The sequence below is a fragment of the Emys orbicularis genome, chromosome 11, assembly GCF_028017835.1.
Source record: "Emys orbicularis isolate rEmyOrb1 chromosome 11, rEmyOrb1.hap1, whole genome shotgun sequence".
NCBI lineage: Eukaryota > Metazoa > Chordata > Testudines > Emydidae > Emys > Emys orbicularis.
The window spans coordinates 882594-902588 of record NC_088693.1 but is presented as its reverse complement, the minus strand read 5'-3'; the positions used below and the strand labels follow the sequence as shown (position 1 = coordinate 902588).

General features: G+C 62.5%; 1 protein-coding gene across 1 annotated transcript in view; it reads left to right on the top strand.

Annotated features, from left to right (window-relative positions):
• Positions 1-19995, top strand: part of SPEG (striated muscle enriched protein kinase) — a 108922-nt gene that overhangs the window by 67782 nt on the left and 21145 nt on the right. The window contains 10 exon segments of the mRNA XM_065413383.1: positions 4476-4599; positions 5065-5237; positions 5489-5601; positions 6095-6263; positions 13941-14031; positions 15581-15781; positions 16499-16559; positions 17370-17447; positions 19056-19222; positions 19559-19585. Of these exon segments, the coding sequence (XP_065269455.1) occupies positions 4476-4599; positions 5065-5237; positions 5489-5601; positions 6095-6263; positions 13941-14031; positions 15581-15781; positions 16499-16559; positions 17370-17447; positions 19056-19222; positions 19559-19585 (1204 nt within the window).

Below are 19995 nucleotides of genomic sequence, written 5' to 3'. Positions count from 1 at the left end.
GCGCTGCTGGGCCCCCTTAACTCCCCAGCCTGGGCTGTCTCCCACAAGGCTTTGCTAGTGACCAGCAGCAAACCCCTCCAGGTGCTGTGATCACTCAGCCACCAGCCTGTGGAGCCCCACACCCCGCTGGATTGCATGAATGCTCCCAGAGCCGGTCACATAGAGAGAGGCACCAGCCCATCCCCCCAGCTCCCCAGCCTTGCACCCCGGAGCTGCGCCATCCTGCCCCGGGCAGACACCCGACCAGTGTAAGTTCATTGCCCAGTCGCCCTCCCTCAGTGTGCAGAGGACACGCACCAGCCTTGGTAACCAGAGCTGAGATTTCCCAAGCGCTGGTTTAGGTAAAGCATAAAGCAGGTTTATTCACTACAGGAAGGTCGATTAGACGTGATAGGCACAAAAAGTCAGCGATAGTTACCAAAGAAAATAAAAGATAAGCACCCAGTCTAAATCTTAACCCTTATTATACCAGGCAGTATTTGGATCAAGCAGTTTTCTCACCCCACTGGATGTTACAGTTCTTAATACGCAGACTTCTCTCTCCAGCCTGGGACCAGTCTCTTCAGTTGAAGTCTTTGTCTTTCCATCATTCTTGTTGTTTCTAGCATAGGTGGGGGAGGAGAAAGGCAAAATCATAGAATATCAGGGTTGGAAGGGACCTCAGGAGGGATCTAGTCCAACCCCCTGCTCAAAGCAGGACCAATTCCCAACTAAATCATCCCAGCCAGGGCTTTGTCAAGCCTGAACTTAAAAACTTCTAAGGAAGGAGATTCCACCACCTCCCTAGGTAACGCATTCCAGTGCTTCACCACCCTCCTAGTGAAAAAGTTTTTCCTAATATCCAACCGAAACCTCCCCCACTGCAACTTGAGACCATTACTCCTTGTTCTGTCGTCTGCTACCACTGAAAACAATCTAGATCCATCCTCTTTGGAACCCCCCCTCAGGTAGTTGAAAGCAGCTATCAAATCCCCCCTCATTCTTCTCTTCTGCAGACTAAACAATCCCAGTTCCCTCAGCCTCTCCTCATAAGTCATGTGCTCCAGCCCCCTAATCATTTTTGTTGCCCTCCGCTGGACTCTTTCCAATTTTTCCACATCCTTCTTGTAGTGTGGGCCCAAAACTGGACACAGTACTCCAGATGAGACCTCACCAATGTCGAATAGAGGGGAACGATCACGTCCCTCGATCTGCTAGCAATGCCCCTACTTATACAGCCCGAAATGCCGTTAGCCTTCTTGGCAACAAGGGCACACTGTTGACTCATATCCAGCTTCTCGTCCACGGTAACCCCCAGGTCTTTTTCTGCAGAACTGCTGCTTAGCCAGTCGGTCCCCAGTCTGTAACAGTGAATGGGATTCTTCCGTCCTAAGTGCAGGACTCTGCACTTGTCCTTGTTGAACCTCATCAGATTTCTTTTGGCCAAATCCTCTAATTTGTCTAGGTCCCTTTGTATCCTAGCCCTACCCTCCAGCGTATCTACTACTCCTCCCAGTTTAGTGTCAGCTGCAAACTTGCTTAGGGTGCAATCCATCCCATCATCCAGATCATTAATGAAGATGTTGAACAAAACCGGCCGCAGAACCGACCCCTGGGGCACTCCGCTTGAAACCGGCTGCAAACTAGACATCGACCCATTGATCACTACCTGTTGAGCCCAACGATCTAGCCAGCTTTCTATCCACCTTATAGTCCATTCATCCCGCCCATACTTCTTTAACTTGCTGGCAAGAATGCTGTGGGAGACCGTATCAAAAGCTTTCTAAAGTCAAGGAATAACACATCCACTGCTTTCCCCTCATCCATAGAGCCAGTTATCTCATCAGAGAAGGCAATCAGGTTGGTCAGGCATGACTTGCCCTTGGTGAATCCACGTTGACTGTTCCTGATCACCTTCTTCTCCTCCAAGTGCTTCAAAATGGTTTCCTTGAGGACCTGCTCCATGATTTTTCCAGGGACTGAGGTGAGGCTGACATATCTGTAGTTCCCCGGATTCTCCTTCTTCCCTTCTTTAAAGATGGGCAGTATATTTGCCTTTTTCCAATCATCTGGGACCTCCCCTGATCGCCACGAGTTTTCAAAGATACTGGCCAATGGCTCCGCAATCACATCAGCCAACTCCCCCAGCACCCTCGGATGCATTAGATCTGGCCCCATGGACTTGTGCATGTCCAGCTTTTCTAAATAGTCCTTAACCTGTTCTTTCACCGCTGAGGGCTGCTCACTTCCTCCCCATGCTGTGCTGCGCAGTGCTGCAGTCTGGGAGCTGACCTTGTCTGTGAAGACAGAGGCAAAAAAAGCATTGAGTATTTCAGCTTTTTCCATGTCCTCGGTCACTAGGTTGCCTCCCCCATTCAGTAAGGGGCCCACACTTTCCCTAACCTTCTTCTTATTGCTAACATACCTGTAGAAACCCTTCTGTTACCCTTCACATCCCTTGCTAGCTGCAACTCCAATTTTGCTTTGGCCTTCCTGATTACACCCCTGCATGCGCGAGCAATATTTTTATACTCCTCCCTCGTCACTGTCCAAGTTTCCACTTCTGCTAAGCTTCCTTTTTGTGTTTAAGATGACCGAAGATTTCTCTGCTAAGCCAAGTTGGCCGCCTGCCATATTTGCTATTCTTTTCTGCACATCGGGATGGTTTGTTCCTGCGCCCTCAATAAGGCTTCTTTAAAATACAGCCAGCTCTCCTGGACTCCTTTCCCCCTCATGTTATTCTCCCAGGGGATCCTGCCTATCAGTTCCCTGAGGGAGTCAAAGTCTGCTTTTCTGAAGTCCAGGGTCCGTATTTTGCTGCTCTCCTTTCTTCCTTGTGTCAGGATCCTGAACTCGACCATCTCATGGTCACTGCTGCCCAGGTTGCCACCCACTTCTACTTCCCCTACCAGTTCTTCCCTGTTTGTGAGCAGCAGGTCAAGAGGAGCACGGCCCCTAGTTGGTTCCTCCAGCACTTGCACCAGGAAGTTGTCCCCAACACTCTCCAAAAACTTCCTGGATTGCCATTGTCCCTTATTTTATCCCCTCAGTGCCTGGAGCCCAGGAGCCCAGACATGTCCTGATGGGCTTTGCTGAGTCGCAGGGTTGAGCAGTCCCCCAGTGTGGTGCTTGGGCAGCCCCCATTGAATTGTAAATCCCTGATTCCAACTCCCCTGCTGAGACTCTCAAACTTACCACATATTTCAGTAACAACCATCCAGCAAAATCCCAGAACTTCCTACACCCGAACGCTAGACACAGGGGTGCCAGGTGTCCCGTTTTCGACCGGAACGCCCGGTCCTGGCAGCTCCGGTCAGCGGGGCTGACTGGGCCGTTAAAAGCCCGATCGGTGGTGCAGGCAGACTCCCAACCTGGCTCCGTGCGACTCCCGGGAAGCTGCCGGCATCTCCCTCTGGCTCCTAGGTGGAGGGATGGCTACTGGGGCTGTGTGTGCTGCCCCCAGCACTAGCGCCAGCTCAGCGGCTCCCATTGGCCAGGAACCGCAGCCAATGGGAGCTGAGGGGGCGGTGCCTGCAGGTGCAGGCAGCACAGAGAGCCACCCCGAACCCCCTCCCAACCCCCTGCCCCAGCCCGGAGCCCCATCCTGCACCCCAAACCCCGGCCCCATTCTGCATCCCAAATCTCTCATCTCCAGCCCCACCCCAAAGCCTGCAGCCAGAGCCCTCACCACCCCACCCTCCAGAGTCTGTACCCCCTCCCATGCCCCAGCCTCAGCCCGAAGCCCTCTCGTGCCAGAGTCCTCACCCCCTTCCAAACTCCCTGCCTCAGCCCGAAGCCCCATCCTGCACCCCAAACTCTAATCTCTGGCCTCACCCCAAAGCCCACAGCCAGAGCCCTCACAACCCCACCCTCCAACCCCCTCCCCCATCCCGGATCCCCCTCCCACACCCTGAACCCCTCATTTCTGGCCCCACCCCAGAGTCCATACCTGCAGCCGGAGCCCTCACTGCCCCCTGGCCCAGAGTGAGTGAGGGTGGGGGAGACCGAGCGACGAAGGGAGGGGGATGGAGTGAGCAGGGTGGGTGGCCTTGGAAAAGGGGCAGGGGGCGGGGCAAGGGTGTTCGGTTTTCTGCAAATAGAAAGTTGGCAGCCCCAGGCATACGTGTTCGGAGAGAACAGTGGGTTACAGGAGCTCATGACCTTTCCTATGATATCTTACATGGCCGGCTGTGTAAAACGGATCACCATTACACGACCCTGGTGAATATGGCGGTTCCGGGGTGCTGCTTTGAGGTTCAGGGAGGGCACGTGGCACAATGGCCCGTCCCTTCTTCAGCAGGCAGGGCTGCCGGGGAACCAGGTGGGGGGGCACGTCCCCAGTGATCAGGAACCCCATAGCTAGGGGGGTAGTGGGGAGCAGGCCCTGCTGGGGCGGTTTCTTTCTGGGCCTTGGCAGAGGGGCGGAGAAGGGGGCTCAGGCCAGGCCCCACGGGCTGGGCTGCGGTTGCCGTAGTGACTAGGGGCTGTGTTGGCAGGTCCATACCTGGAGGAGGCCCCTGTCATCCTGGACAAGCCAGACATGGTGTACGCAGTGGAGGACCAGCCAGCCTCCGTCACCGTGACCCTGAACCACGTGGAGGCCACGGTCACCTGGAAGAGGTGGGATGCAGCTTCGCCAGCCCCAGCTCTGGCAGCACCAGGGCGCGTGAGCCAGGCCGTCCATGGCGTGACTGGGGCCTCTGTCAGCCAGCACCGTGCGGGTCTCCCTGGGGGCTCCCTGTGGCCCTGCGCTCCGGGGGGTGCCTCTTGGAGCATCTCCAATCCCCCCCCTGCACCCCCGAACCATTGCTGAATTGTATACACAGCTGGGGGGGGGGGGGGGGTCCCGGCGACTCCAGCCCGGCCTCTCCCAGCAGAGGGTGCTGTGGGGGGCAGGGTGGAAGCACTGTGAGGGGAGCCCCCGGCTGTTCCAGCCCTACCTCTCCCTGCAGGGGGCGCTGTGGGGGGCGGGGAGGGGCCTGGCTGCGGGGGGTGGGGCTACCCAGTGACTCCAGCCCGGCCTCTCCCAGCAGGGGGCGCTGTGGGGGCGGGGCGCTGGGTGACGGGGTGTCCTTCCCCCGGCAGGGGCGGGTTGGCGCTCGAGGAGCGGGCTGGCGCGTGTGAGCTGAGCATGGCTGACGACGACCAGCACTGCCTGCGGCTCTGCCAGGTGCACCGCGGGGACGCTGGGGAGCTCACCTGCGAGGTGAGCAACAGGCACGGCGCGGACAGCTGCTCCATCAGCCTGCAGCTGGCAGGTACGTGAGGGGTCCTTATCCCGCGTCCCGGCCGGGGGCGGAGCCTGGGCATGAGCCAGCGACACACCCCAGCCGGGGGCGGAGCCTGGGCTGAGCCAGTCACACACAGCAGCTGGGGGGCGGAGCCTGGGCACCTGCAGGCCATACCCCTCCTAGCCTGGGGGCGGAGCCTGGGCCCCTGCAGGCCAGGGCGAGGAGGCAGCCACCTGCTCCTGCCTGCGCTCAGGAGTGGAACGTCTCTCGGTCCCCAGAGGCGCCGCGCTTCGAGTCCATCATGGAGGACCTGGAGGTCGGGGAGGGTGAGACGCCGCACTTCGCCGTGGTGGTGGAGGGCAAGCCGCTGCCCGATATCATGTGGTACAAGGTGAGCCCTGGGCCTCCCTGGGGCGTGAGGGAGCCAGGGACGCCAGTCAATGGATGGGACCCCTGATCCCAACCCGCAGCCCCCTGCCAGTCCAGCCCTGCCCCCCTGCTCTGCTGGTGCCCCTGATCCCAAACCACAGCCCCTGCTCACCCAACCCTGGGCTCCCCAGCCCCTCAATCCCGATTTGCAGCCCCCTGCTACCCCACCCCGGCCCCCACCCCCAGCTCTGCTGGTGCCCCTCACTCCTGACCCGCAGCCCCCTGCTGTGCCAGCCCTGCCCCCCCAAGGGAACAGGGGTCCTGGTCACCCAGGGTTCTCCAGGAGGAAGGTGGGTCCCGGGTGCTCTGGAAGGGGGCTGGATCCCAGCTGTGGGGGGCCAGGACCCCTGGCTGCCACGCCAGGTGGTGGCGCCCCTGGCATTGGGCCAATGGTTATGCGGGCCCCAGGAGTGGGTGGCTGTGCTGGGGGTGCCTGACGCCCACACTCCCCCCAGGACGAGGCGCTGCTGGCCGAGAGCAGCCGCCTGACCTTTGTCTACGACGACAGTGAGTGCTCCCTGGTGCTGCTGGGCGCCACAGCCCGCGACAGCGGCGTCTACACCTGCACCGCCCGGAACCTGGCCGGGGAGGTTTCCTGCAAGGCCGAGCTGCTGGTGCGCGCAGGTAGGGCCCTGCCAGGTCCCCCAGCCCCTCGACTTCTGGGGCATGGTGCCAGGCCTGGGGAGGGGGAGCAGCCCGGAGGCCTTGGGGAGGGGCTCTTTGCAATGCCAGCTAGCCTGAGCCGGGGGCTGCATCCCTCTGTCCAGATGCCCATCACCTTGGCATCTAGGCGCCACTGTGGAACATTTGGTTGTCTCCAGTGGGGGAGAGGGTAGTGATGAGGGCTTTGCCATGGCCCTTCCACCCCCCCACCCCCAGTCCTCTTCTGCCCCGGCACCCAGCCCCCGGCCAGTCCCACCCCCGCCGGCACCCCGCCCCACTCGGTGCCATGGCTGGTCCCACACTCACGGGCTCACAGGACTCGTGCTCTTTCTCAGCTCTGTGCGGTCCGTGGGGGGAACCCCCTTCAGTGCGACAGCCCTTCTCGGGGGTCCACTCTCTCTCAGGGGTCAGGCCCCTCCACCTCCTGGAGCTGCACCTCTCTGAGCCTTAGCACGTCTGTCTCTGCCGTGGGCCCCCTCAGGGAGTCCCCTCGCTCTGGGCCCCTTGGGCCTCCACCCCCAAAGGGGACGATGCCCCCCCCCCGCCCTGTTCTCTAGCCCGGAGCGACACTCAGCCAGCGTAAAACAGGAGGTTTATTGAGCGTTGAACCCAGCACAGGAAACATTCAGGGCCTCAGGCCTGGCCTCCCTCAGCACAGCACATCCCAGTCTCCCCTGCATCCAGGTGGGCTCTGCCTGCCCCCCCCTCTCCAGCCCAGAGCCCCCCTGCTTCCCAGCTGGGCATCTGATACCCCCGGCCCCAGGCCCCGCCTCTGTCCATTGTCTTCTCTCCAGGTAAACAGGGTCGTAAACCAGGTCGCCTGGGCCTCCTCTTCTCTCCGCCCTCCTCTGGCTGGAGCTGGCTGGTTAGGTCACGGGGTCCTCTCTTTACAGCCCATTGTCCTCTCGCTGGCCAGGACCGGCTGCGACTCCTGTGCTGGGCCTCCCAGTCCCCAGGTCACCAGTCACTGGGGTATCCATTCTCCAGGCCATTCGCTGGCCCTCTGTAACAACGAACTCCCTCTCCCCTCCTCTCGTTAAACCAGCAACACCCGGGGAAACTGAGTCCCACCCCCTCTGCATGCAAACCATTGGAAACAAGAAGTAAACCCCCTGCTTCGTCACATCTCTCCCCCCTTCGAGGCTGAACGGAGCAGGTTCACTTAGCCAGTGACCTGGGGAAGTTCAGGGTTCCCGCCCCGCGATAAAGCATTGGCTATAACGTTGGCACTCCCCCTCACATGGACCACCTCCATGTCATAACCCTGGAGGAGCAGGGCCCATCTCAGCAGCTTGGCATTAGCCCCTTTCATTTGGTGCAGCCACGTCAGGGGCGAATGGTCGGTGTACACGGTGAAGCGCCGCCCACATAGATACGGCTGCAGTTTCTTAAGGGCCCACACCATGGCCAGGCATTCCTTCTCTATGGCCGCACAGTGCTGCTCCCGGGGCAGCAGCTTCTTGCTCAGGTACTTAATGGGGTGTCTCTCCCCCTTAGTACCTGTTTGCATCAGCACCGCCCCCAGCCCTGTGTCCGAGGCGTCGGTGAACACCAGGAAGGGTTTGTTAAAATCCGGGTTCACCAGCACCGGGCCCTGGGTAAGTGCCCCCTTCAGCGCACAGAGAGCCCTCTGGCACTGCTCAGTCCAGACCACCTTGTCCGGCTTTCCCTTCCTACACAGCTCCGTGAGGGGTGCTGCCAGGGAGCTGAAGTGGGGCACAAACCTCCGGTAGTACCCTGCCATCCCAATGAAAGCCTGGACCTGATTCTTAGTCTGGGGAGCGGCCAATCCTTGATTGCCTCCACCTTGGCCGGTTCCGGCTTCAGGTGGCCACCCCACATCTTGTGGCCCAGGTATAAAACCTCTGCCATCCCCACCTTGCACTTTTCAGCTTTTATGGTCAGTCCGCATCCTGGAGGCGACCCAGCACCCTCTTCACTTGGGACACATGTTCCTCCCAGGTTTGGCTAAAGATACAGATATCGTCAATATACGCTAGTGCAAAGCCCTCCATCCCCCTTAGTAACTGATCCACCAGGCGCTGGAAGGTGGCAGGTGCCCCCTTGAGGCCGAAAGGCAGGCCCAGGAACTCGAAGAGCCCTATTGGGGTGGTGAAGGTGGACTTCGCCCTGGCCTCCGGGTCCAAAGGCACCTGCCAGTAGCCTTTGATAAGATCCATGATAGTGAGGTACCGGGCGCCCCCCAACTTGTCTAGGATCTCATCGGTCCTAGGCATGGGGTAGGCATTGGACACGGTGATGGCATTGAGCTTCTGATAGTCCACACAGAACCGGATCGACCCGTCCTTCTTGGGGACCAGTACCACGGGCGAGGCCCAGGGACTGGTGGACAGCTGGATCACCCCTAAAGCCAGCATGTCCCTGACCTCTCTCTCCAGGTCCTGGGCTGTTTTCCCAGTGACCCTGAATGGGGCACACCTGATGGGAGGGTTGGTTCCCGTCTCCACCCGGTGGACAGCCAGGTTAGTGAGCCCAGGCCGGCTGGAGAACAGCTGCCGGTATGAATGCAGCACGGCTCTGATCTCTGCCTGCTGGGCAGGGGTTAGCTGGTCTGAGAGGGGAATTGATTCTAGCGAGGGGTTAGCCCCAGCCTCAGGGAGGAGTCCCACCAGGGGGTCCTCTCCTTTCTCCTCCCACTGCCCACACACAGCCAGCACCAACTTCTCCCTGTCCCAGTACGGCTTCATCATGTTGATGTGATACACCCGGTGGCTGTGAGCCCGGTTGGACAGTTCCACCACATAGTTCACCTCGTTTACCTGTCTGATGACTTTGAAGGGGCCGTCCCAGGCGGCTTGTAGCTTGTTCTTCCTCACGGGGATGAGGAGCATCACCTGGTCCCCGGTAGCATAGGTGCGCGCACGTGCTGAGCGGTCGTACCAGACCACCTGCTTCCTCTGGGCCCTTGCTAGGTTCCCCCTAGCCAAGCCCATGAGCTCCACGAGCTTTTCCCGGAAAGTCAGTACATACTCTACCACTGATTCCCCATCGGGAGAGGCCTTCCCCTCCCACTCAGCCCTCATCAAGTCCAGGGGCCCCCTCACCCTCCTCCCGTACAGCAACTCGAACGGGGAGAACCCTGTGGATTCCTGGGGCACTTCCCTATATGCGAACAGCAGGTGGGGTAAATACTTGTCCCAGTCCTGCGGGTGCTGGTCCATAAATGTTTTCAGCATCATCTTTAGCAACCTCTCCACCAGCCCGTTGGACTGAGGGTGGTACGCGGAGGCCCAGGTGTGCCGGACCCCACAAGCACTGGAGCAGGGTTGACATGAAGTTGGACCCCTGGTCTGTAAGGACCTCCTTGGGGAACCCCACTCTGCTGAAAATGGTCAGCAGCGCGTCTGCCATGGTGTCTGCCTCGATAGAGGACAAGGCCACCGCCTCGGGGTAGCGCGTAGCGAAATCTACCACCACCAGGATGTATTTCTTCCCTGACCGGGTCACCCTGCTGAGGGGCCCCACTATGTCCACAGCCACCACAGGACCTGCAATACTGTCGGACAGCGTCAAAGACCCCAGGCCAGTAAAAGTTCTGCAGCAGCCTCTGCCTGGTGCGCCGGATGCCCTGGTGCCCTGCGAGAGGGATATCATGGGCCAGGTACAGCAGTTTGCGGCGGTACCTTTGGGGAACCTCCAACTGCCTCCCGACCTTCCAAGGTTCAGTTTGCCCCGAACCAGCCCATTCCCAGTACAGGAATCCCTTCTCCCACAGGAATCGCTCCCGGCGGTCCTCCCCCTGGGACCCTGCACCGCCGTGGCCAGCCAGGGCCCTCAGCTTCTCTAAGGAGGGATCCTCGTGCAGCTCCATCTGGCTGGCTGTGCCTCGGTTTTCCCACTTTGGGAAAGAGGCTCAGCCCAGCCCTGTCGAGCCCTACCCTCGGTGCTTTGGTGCCCCGCCCCCCCCCCCCCCCCGGAGGTCCTGTGTCCCTCGCTGGCTCTGGCTCCGGGTAAGGACCAGGGCGCTCTGAGTGCCATCCGGCCAGTTCTCCAAGTCATTACCCATTAGCACCTCGGTAGGCAGGTGATCGTGCACGCTGACCTCTTTGGGGCCCTCAGCCCCCCATTTCAGGGGTATCCTCGCTACAGGCACCTTGACGGGGCGCCCAAACACTCCCCTCAGGGTCAGGTAGGCATCGGGCACTAGCTGGTCTGGGTCCACCCCCTCGGACTGCGTCAGCGTCACCTCTGCGCCAGTGTCCCAGAGCCCCTGGACGCTCCTTCCCCCCACCTCAGTGGGGATGATGTGGCGATTGTCCCCCGCTCACCCGGCAGATTGAGTATGGGCGCTCTGGATCTGGGGCCCTGCCTTCCCCTGCTGGCCTGGCCTGGCGGTCCCCTCCCCCTGGCACAGCCCTCTCGGCTGCACCCCCCTGCACCGGCAGTGCCCCCTCTCGGTGGGCTTCAAATATATGGAGATATACCTATCTCATAGAGCTGGAAGGGACCCTGAAAGGTCATTGAGTCCAGCCCCCTGCCTTCACTAGCAGGACCAAGTACTGATTTTGCCCCAAATCCCTAAGTGACCCCCTCAAGGATTGAACTCACAACCCTGGGTTTAGCAGGCCAATGCTCAAACCACTGAGCTATCCCTCTCCCCCCCCCCCCCCGGTTAACACCCCGCAGGTTCTGCTTGGCTGCCACTTCCTTCATCTTCAGGCACTGGGCCACCTTGTGCCCCTTTTGGCCACAGTAATTACACCTCGTGTCCCTCAAGTCCCACAAGGCAGTCCCGGGCACCCCTGAGTTGGGCTTCCTGGAGTCCCACCTTGGAGAGGCCTCTGGGTGACTCCCCTTCTGAGTCCCTGATGTGGGTCTCCCTCCTGCCCCCGATCCGCTGTCCACGAACTCATCTGCCAGCACCCCTGCACTGCGCAGCTCTTTGGGCTTCCGGAGATATTCCCCCAGCAGGTTGGTGACCTCCTTGTAAGAGACACCTGAGGCCTTGCACACACCCCGGAACCGTTTCCTGTTCGCCTCGGGGGTCAGTTCAAACTTCAGCAGCAAAGCCTGTTTGACCAGGTCAGAGTCCCCCGTCTCAACACCATCCATTTGGCTGAACGCCTGTATGGCCTTGGGACCCAGCACGGGGGTCAGACAGCGAAGCCTGTCTGCAGGGTCAGTCTGGTTCGGTTCACAAGCCTTCTCACAGGCTGTGAGGTCGGCCTCAATATCGCCCCCCCCCCTCAAACTGGGGCAGCAGTTTGGTGTCTAGATTCCCCACACCACTGGCGTCTCGGGGCCCTTCCCCACTTACCCCGCGGCAGGCCCTCTTGGCCCGCCGCTCGTCCAACTCCAACTCGTGCTTCCGCTGTTCTACACGGTCCGCTCGTTCTCTCTCTCTGTCCACCAGCCTCCGCTCCTCCAGCTCCAGCTCCTTTGCTTTCAGCTGCAGTGCCAGTCTCCGCAGCTCCTCTAGGGAGGAACCTGACTGGGGAGTCAGGTCTGATAGACTCCCGACTGCTACACTGACTGCCCCCCTGGCTACTCTCTGGCTCTCCGGGCATCCCGAGAGCCCTGCTGGGATCTGGAACTTGCTCCTCGGACTGGTCACTCTCTACCAGCTGGGCAATCAGCTGCTCCTGGGTGAGCCTCTGTCAAGGCTGATTCCCCCTCTGGCACTTCGAGTGCAGAAGGTGGGGGCCCGCAAGGATTTTAAAAATTAATACTGGCCACTCCAGACTTGGATTAAACTCCAAGGTTACAGCTTCTCTCTGACCTTGGATGGGTAGATGCTGCCACCACCCAAGTGCAGAACCCCCTTGAGAGCCCAGGAAGGCGCACTTGGGAATTCCTCCCTGTGGTTACCCTCAAGCCCTTCCACCCCCCAGCCCCTCCGGGGAAGAGCTGAGAAAGAAAACAAAGGAAATCAGCTGTTGCCACCAGCTAATTAAACAACATGTGCACAAACCTCTTAGGACACCAAAAATCCAATCCTGTTCTTAAAAAAAAGTAAATTTTATTAAAAACAAAAAGAAGGAAAATACATCTGGAATTTAGGCTTTTGCTAGATTTTAAAAGAGCAATTCCAAAAATTAAGCCCCCAAACTAGCTTTCTTGGGGGTTCAGCTTAAAGGTTACAAGCAAACAAAAGCACCTGGGGTTAGCACAGAGGAGTCCACTAGCCATAAGAAATAAACCTAATCGCGTCTCTCTAAACATTCCTGATCTACTTACACATCTGGGGGTTCCAAATCATAGTTCTAGGTCTGATCTGATGATCTACGATCACACCTGGCTTAAAGCTTCTCACAGCGTAACCGCTCCCTGTTCCCCTCTTTCCCGGAGAACCACAACACACAGACAAAGGGAAGTTTTTTTTTCCCAATTGTAAAACGTTCTAACCCTCCCATTGGCTCTTTTGGTCAGGTGCCCACTCACTTCCTTTTACCTGTGGGCTTGTTAACCCTTTACAGGTAAAGTAATTAGAGAACAGCTACTAAGAGGGATTTTACAGCTAGCTGGCTGGCTCGGTGTCCATCAAAGGGAGCTATCCCCGCCCCTTTATTTAGCACAGCCTCCCCACGCTCAGCCCTCTCTCCCTGCACAGACGGGCCAGGTCCCTCTTTTGGAGCTGGTTCTAGGCCATTTCCAGGCTGGTTCCTTCAATTCCCTCGTTTTATCGCTGGCAGCCACTCACTGCAAAACGCCTGCAGCCAACCGTCTACAGGGTGCATCCGCCAACCATCCTCTGCTGCCACGTTGTCACGGACTCACAGATCGTGCCCACCCGCGGCCCCGTGCGGTTCATGGGAGGGTGCCCCTTTCAGTGAGACAGCCCTTCTCGGGGGTCCATTCTCTCTCGGGGTCAGGTCCCTCCACCTCCTGGAGCCGCACCTCTCTGAGCCTTAGCACGTCTGTCTTTCTCCGTGGGCCCCCTCAGGGAGTCCCCTCGCTCTGGGCCCCCGGGGCCTCCACCCCCGAAGGGGATGATGCCCCCCTGTTCTCTAGACCGGAGCAACTCTCAGCCAGTGTAAAACAGGAGGGTTTATTGGGCATTTGAACCCAGCACCGGAAACTCTCAGGGCCTCAGGCCTGGCCTCCCTCAGCCCAGCACATCCCAGTCTCCCCTGCATCTAGGTGGGCTCTGCCTGCTCCCCCTCTCCAGCCCCGAGCCCCCTGCTTCCCAGCTGGGCATCTGATACCCCCAGCCCCCTCTGTCCATTGTCTTCTCTCCAGGTAAACAGGGTCATAAACCGGATCTCCTGGGCCTCCTCTCCTCGCATCTGTCCTCTGGCCCCTCTGGCTGGAACCGGCTGGTCAGGTCACCGGGGTCCTCTCTTTACAGTCCATTGTCCTCCCACTGGCCAGAACCGGCTGTGACTCATGAGCTGGGCCTCCGGGTCGTCAGGTCACCAGTTGCTGGGGTCTCCATCCTCCACGCCATCGGCTGGGGTCCCAAGTTCCCTCTCCGGTCCTGTGTAACAACAAACTCCCTCTCCCCTCACCTCGTTAAACCAGTAACACCCAGGGGCACTGAGTCCCACCCCCTCTGCATGCAACCCACTGGAAAAACAAGAAAACCCCCTGCTTTGTCACCCCGACCGGCACCCTGCCCCCCTTGGTGCCATGGCCGTTCCCCTCCCTCCTCATGCCGTGGCTCTCCTTGCCTTCCAGCCCAGCCGGAGGCAGCAGCCGTGGTGGCGGAGGAGGGGCACGCGGCCCGGCGGCTGACGGACGACTACGAGGTGCACGAGGAGATCGGGAGGTGAGGCGGGTGCCTCTGACGAGGGGCCGTCCCCAGGCGGTCGCACTGCAGGGCACTGACCTCCGTTGGTCTGGCACCTGGGCTCGGCCCTGAGTCCCTGCTCCCAGGCACTAGGACTGGGTCTCCCGCCAGGCCGGGGCAGGGACAGGGTGTCTCAGCCCCCAGAGCAGGGCACCGCTGGGAGCCCAGGGCAGCTCCATGTCCATGGCCTGGCTCCAGCTTCTCTCCTGAGCCTGGCAGTGCTCGGTGCCGGGGCTGGGGGGCCCAAACAGCCCCCATGGGGATGGCTCTTGGCAAGCCCAGGGGGGTCAGCAGCTCGTCCCACCCACAGCGGGTGGGCTTCCCTCCCTGCGTCAGGGAATCGTGGCCCGGGGCTCCTCAGGCCCATTTTGGGGGAGGGAGGAGTCAGAGGCTGCCCGACTCAGCACCTCCCAGGCTGGTGTGGGAGATTGGAGTCACAGGGGGCGGGGGGGGGGGGTGTCCCTGCAGGTGGGGAGCTCCCCCCTGCCCTGCAGCCCTGGCTGTCTGGTGACCCACGGAGCGTCGACAGTGCAAAGACAGACACGGGAAATGTGGGGCCAGCCAGCCAGTCAGAGCCATGGGGCTGGGCTCGCTGGTACCATGGGAGATCTCTGTTCTCCGAGAACATCCGCTCCATGGGCAGCAGCAGCCAACAAAGCGAACGGCGCGTTCGAGCCATTAGGGAAGGGAGAGAGAAGACAGAGAAAATACCATAATGCTGCTATTAAATCCACAGTCCGCCTGCCCCTAAAATACTGCGGGCAGAGCTGGTCACCCCGTCTCCAAAAGAGACATTAGCATTGGAAACGGTGCAGAGAAGGGCAACAAAATGATGACGAGTCTGGAACAGCTTCCATGGGAGGAGAGATGAAAAAGCCTGGGACTGTTCAGCTTGGGAAGGAGACGACGAAGGGGGGATCTGACAGAGGGCTATAAAATCATGGCGGGTGTGGAGAGTGAATAGGGAAGTGTTTCTTCACACAACGCCCAGTCAGCCTGTGGAACTCCTTGCCAGAGGATGTTGTGAGGGCCAAGACTATAACAGGGATCAAAAAAGTATTCGCTAAGTTCACGAAGGCTAAGTCCATCCATGGGCGGGAGTACAGCCCCCTGCTCTCAGTGCCAGAACCCAGGCATGGGTGACAGGCTGGATCACACGATAATCGCCCTGTTCTGTTCAGTCCCCCCGAAGCACCTGGCCCTGGCCGCTGTCAGAGGCAGGCCGCTGGGCCGGACGGACCATGGGGCTGACCCATGGTAGCTGTTCTTAGCTTCTTCACCCGCTGCTAAGAGCGAAAACCTGAGCCTCCCTACCAGTGCTCAGCCCCCCCCTCGCCCCTGCCACGTGCTGCCCCTGGGTCCTAGATTCCCCCCTCCCTAGACAGTTTCCCCCACGGTATCCCAGCCTCCTGCCCCTGCCCTCCTGCCGGCCCCTCCATTGGTGCCCACACCATGTCCTAGGCTCCTGCCAGCCCCCCGCCGAGCCTGGCCCACCCTCCTGCCGGCTGCAGCTTCCCGTGTGTTGCAGGGGGGCCTTCTCCTACGTGCGGAGGGTGAGGGAGAAGAGCAGCGGGCTGGACTATGCTGCCAAGTTCATCCCCTGCCGGGCCAAGGCCAAGCAGTCGGCGCGCCGGGAGCTGCAGATCCTGTCCCAGCTGGACCACGAGCGCCTCGTCTACTTCCACGACTCCTTCGAGAAGAAAAACGCCGTGATCATCGTCATGGAGCTGTATCCGCCGGGGCGTGGGATGGGAACAGCCCCATGGCCTGCCTGGGTCCCCGCCGGCACCTGCAGGGCACTGCTCTGTGGAAGCTCACAGCACTGCAGACCCACGTGGTGCAGTCTGAGATGGCAGTGACGGGACGCGGCCGTGAGGGGGCAGGGAGATCACAGCCCCGGGGTCCCAGCAGGGAGCAGCCATGGGGGGGCTTGCGGGGCTGGGTCCCGGCAGGGTATGGCCGTGGGAGGGGAGCTCGTGGGGCCGGGCCCCGGCAGGGTATGGCCGTGGGAGGGGAGCTCGCGGGGCCGGGCCCCGGCCGGGCGCGGCCGTGGGAGGGGAGCTCGCGGGGCCGGGCCCCGGCCGGGGGCGGCCGTGGGAGGGGAGCTCGCGGGGCCGGGTCCCGGCAGGGCGCGGCCGTGGGAGGGGAGCTCGCGGGGCCGGGCCCCGGCAGGGTATGGCCGTGGGAGGGGAGCTCGCGGGGCTGGGTCCCGGCCGTGGGCGGCCGTGGGAGGGGAGCTTGCGGGGCCGGGTCCCGGCCGGGCGCGGCCGTGGGAGGGGAGCTTGCGGGGCCGGGCCCCGGCAGGGGGCGGCCGTGGGAGGGGAGCTCGCGGGGCCGGGTCCCGGCAGGGTGCGGCCGTGGGAGGGGAGCTCGCGGGGCCGGGTCCTGGCAGGGCGCGAGCGAGCGGGGCGGGCGGCTGTGGTTGTTCTCCTTGACGGGCCCCCAGCTGCACGGGGGAGGAGCTGCTGGACAGGATGGCGAGGAAGCCCTCGGTGTGCGAGTGGGAGGTGAGTGCGGGGCCGGGAGCCGCCTGCAGAGCCCGTCACCCTCCGGCTGGTTCCACCTGCTGGTCACCTCGGGAACTGCAGGGGCAGGGACCTCGCACCCAGCCCTGGGGCCCAGGCTCGAGCCCGGGTGTCTTGGCGTGTGGGGGAGTCAGGGCCCCGCACCCCCACTTCCTGCGATTCCCCGGGACTCTCAGCCAGCCAGTAACACAGAAGGTTTATTAGACGACAGGAACACGATCCCAAGCAGGGCTTGTAGGTACAACCAGGACCTCTCAGCCGAGTCCTTCTGGGGGATAGGGTGACCAGATGTCCCGATTTTATAGGGACAGTCCTGATTTTTGGGTCTTTTTCTTATATAGGCTCCTATTAACCCCCACGGCCTGTCCTGATTTTTCACACTTGCTGTCTGGTCACCCTTCTGGGGGGCTGGGAGCTTAGATCCCTGGCTTGGGGTTCCCTGCCTCTTCCCAGCCAGCCCAGAACTGAAACCCCCCCCAGCCATCTCACTCCCCTTCTCCCGGCTCCTCCTCTCCCTTTGTCCAGTTTCCCGGGCCAAGGTGTCACCTGGCCCCACCCCCCCTTGGCTCAGGTATTGTCCCTCACCTAAAGTCACCCCCTGCTCTCCCATCCCCCATGCAGACAGTCCAGTAAAAGCAGACGACATCGCCAGGTCAGTCCGACCGGCTCCCTACAGCGTCACACCGGGGCAGTAACCTGGGTCCCGTCCTCTGCCCGTGGGGGGCTGCTCATGGGGCCTGCTCTGCCCACTGCCCCCCGGCGGTGCTGGCTCACCGGCCTTGTCTCCCGCAGGTTCGCTCCTACATGCGGCAGCTGCTGGAGGGGCTCAGCTACCTGTATCGCTGTAGCATCCTGCACCTGGACGTCAAGGTGAGCGCGGTGCAGAGCGAGTCCCCCCTCCCAGCGAGTGCGGTGCAGAGCCCCCCCCCCGGCTGCCCCCTCCAGCCCCCCTCCCAGCGAGTGCGGTGCAGAGCCCCCCCCCCGCTCCCCCCTCCAGCCCCCCTCCCAGCAAGTGCGGTGCAGAGCGAGTCCCCCCCCCAGCGAGTGCAGTGCAGAGCCCCCCCCCCGGCTCCCCCCTCCAGCCCCCCTCCCAGCGAGTGCGGTGCAGAGCCCCCCTAGCCCCCCCCCAGCTCCCCCCCCAGCGAGTGCGATGCAGAGCTCTGCCCCCACCCCCCAGCGAGTGCCGTGCAGAGCCCCCCCCCCGGCTCCCCCCTCCAGCGAGTGCGGTGCAGAGCGAGTCCCCCCCTCCCAGCGAGTGCGGTGCAGAGCCCCCCCCCCGCGAGTGCGGTGCAGAGCCCCCCCCCCGGTTTCCCCCCCCAGCGAGTGCGATGCAGAGCTCCGCCCCCACCCCCCAGCGAGTCCAGTGCAGAGCCCCCCCCCCGGCTCCCCCCCAGCGAGTGCAGTGCAGAGCTCCGCCCCCACCCCCCAGCGAGTCCAGTGCAGAGCCCCCCCCGGCGCCCCCCCGGCGAGTGCGGTGCAGAGCTCCGCCCCCCCAGCAAGCGCAGTGCAGAATCCCCCTCCAAGGCTCCCACCCACAAGTGAGTGCAGAGCTCCGCCCCCCACAGCAAGTGCAGTGCAGAGCCCCCTCCCACCCCCACTGCTCCTCCCCAGCAAGTGCAGTGCAGGACCCCCTCCCCACGGCTCCCCCCCACAAGCGAGTGCGGTGCAGAGCTCCGCCCCCCACAGCAAGCGCAGTGCAGAGCCCCCCCCCCGCTCCTCCCCAGCGAGTGCGGTGCAGAGCCCCCCCCGGTTTCCCCCCCAGCGAGTGCAGTGCAGAGCTCCGCCCCCACCCCCCAGCAAGTGCAGTGCAGAGCCCCCCCCGGTTCCCCCCCGAGCGAGTGCAGTGCAGAGCTCCGCCCCACCCCCCAGCGAGTGCAGTGCAGAGCCCCCCCCGGCACGTGCGGTGCAGAGCTCCGCCCCCCCAGCAAGCGCAGTGCAGAGCCCCCCCCCACGGCTCTCCCCCACAAGCGAGTGAGGTGCAGAGCTCCGCCCCCCACAGCAAGTGCAGTGCAGAGCTCCCTCCCCCCACTGCTCCCCCCAGCGAGTGCAGTGCAGAGCTCCGCTCCCACCCCCCAGTGAGTGCAGTGCAGAGCCCCCCCCGGCTCCCCCCCAGCGAGTGCAGTGCAGAGCTCCGCCCCCCCAGCAAGCGCAGTGCAGAACCCCCCCCCCCCCACGGCTCCCCCCCACAAGCGAGCGCGGTGCCCAAGTGGGGCTGGCTCCAGGCTCCCCTACAGTGCCGTGCTGGGCCACTGCTTCTCTTTGCTTGGGCTCTCCCAGGGCACCTGGGCTGGGGGCTCCATCCCCTGCCCCCACCCCGCTCTGGCAGGTCATGGCTTGGCTGCCGTGCAGTCCCAGGGCCCCGTGCCCCCCATGGTACTACCCCCCAGCTGGGCCCTCGCCCTGCCCTGTGCCCCCGGTATCGGCTGGGCCTTCGCCTGGGCCGTCTCCCTCTGACCCTTGTCCCCGGCTGTCCTGCAGCCGGAGAACCTGCTGATGGGCAGCAGCGACCAGGTGCGGCTCTGCGACTTCGGCAATGCGCAGCGGCTGGCGCCGGAGGGGGCCCAGTACTGCAAGTACGGCACCCCCGAGTTCGTGGGCCCGGAGATCGTCAGCCAGAGCCCCGTGTCCATCGTCACCGACGTCTGGTAACGGCCCCCGGCCAGCAGCCAATTGGGGCGGGGGCTGACCCCCCCGGGAACCCTGGCTGTCCTGATGGGACCCTGCTCGGGAGGCGGGTGGGTGCAGGACGCCCACAGGAGGGGCTGGGGTGAGGTCGGGGACCCTGCACCCCCAGGAAACACAGAGGGGCTTCTCTTCAGGAACCCTGGGGGGCTGGGGCATGGCGGGGGGCAAGCCCTGGAGTGAGTCCGGGACCCCTCCCCGCTGCACTTGGGGCAGGTGCACCCCCCGTCATGGGGCTGGGGGCCTCGGGCTTCCGTGCTGGCGCCCGCTGGCCTGTAACCATCGCCTTCTCTCGGCAGGCCCGTGGGAGTCATCGCCTACCTATGGTAAGGGCCCCTGCCCCCCGGCTGCCCCTGCAGCGCCCGTGCCAATCACCCCACACCGCTCCCATGGAAACAGGCCACGGCGACGGAGGCAGCCCCTGGCTGGACCAGGTGCCTATGGGGAGCCCCCTCTCTGGGGCCCCCACATATCAGCCATCCCTGCGGTGCAGGGAACTGCTGCTGGGCTGCAGGGTCAGCCTCCCTCCCTTCCCCCCTCCCACTCCCACTCCCCAGGGCTCAGCCAGCCCCCAGCCCCTCCCCTGGGCACAAGCTGGCTCTGGGCAAAGGGCCAGGCCTGGTGCAGGCAGCCAGCCTGGTGGTGGTGTTCTGCCTTCCCGTGTGTGCCACTGCCTGCCCTGCCCCCCGCGGGGCGCCCCAGGGCCCTCCTCCCCTCCCCCCGTGGGGCGCCCCGG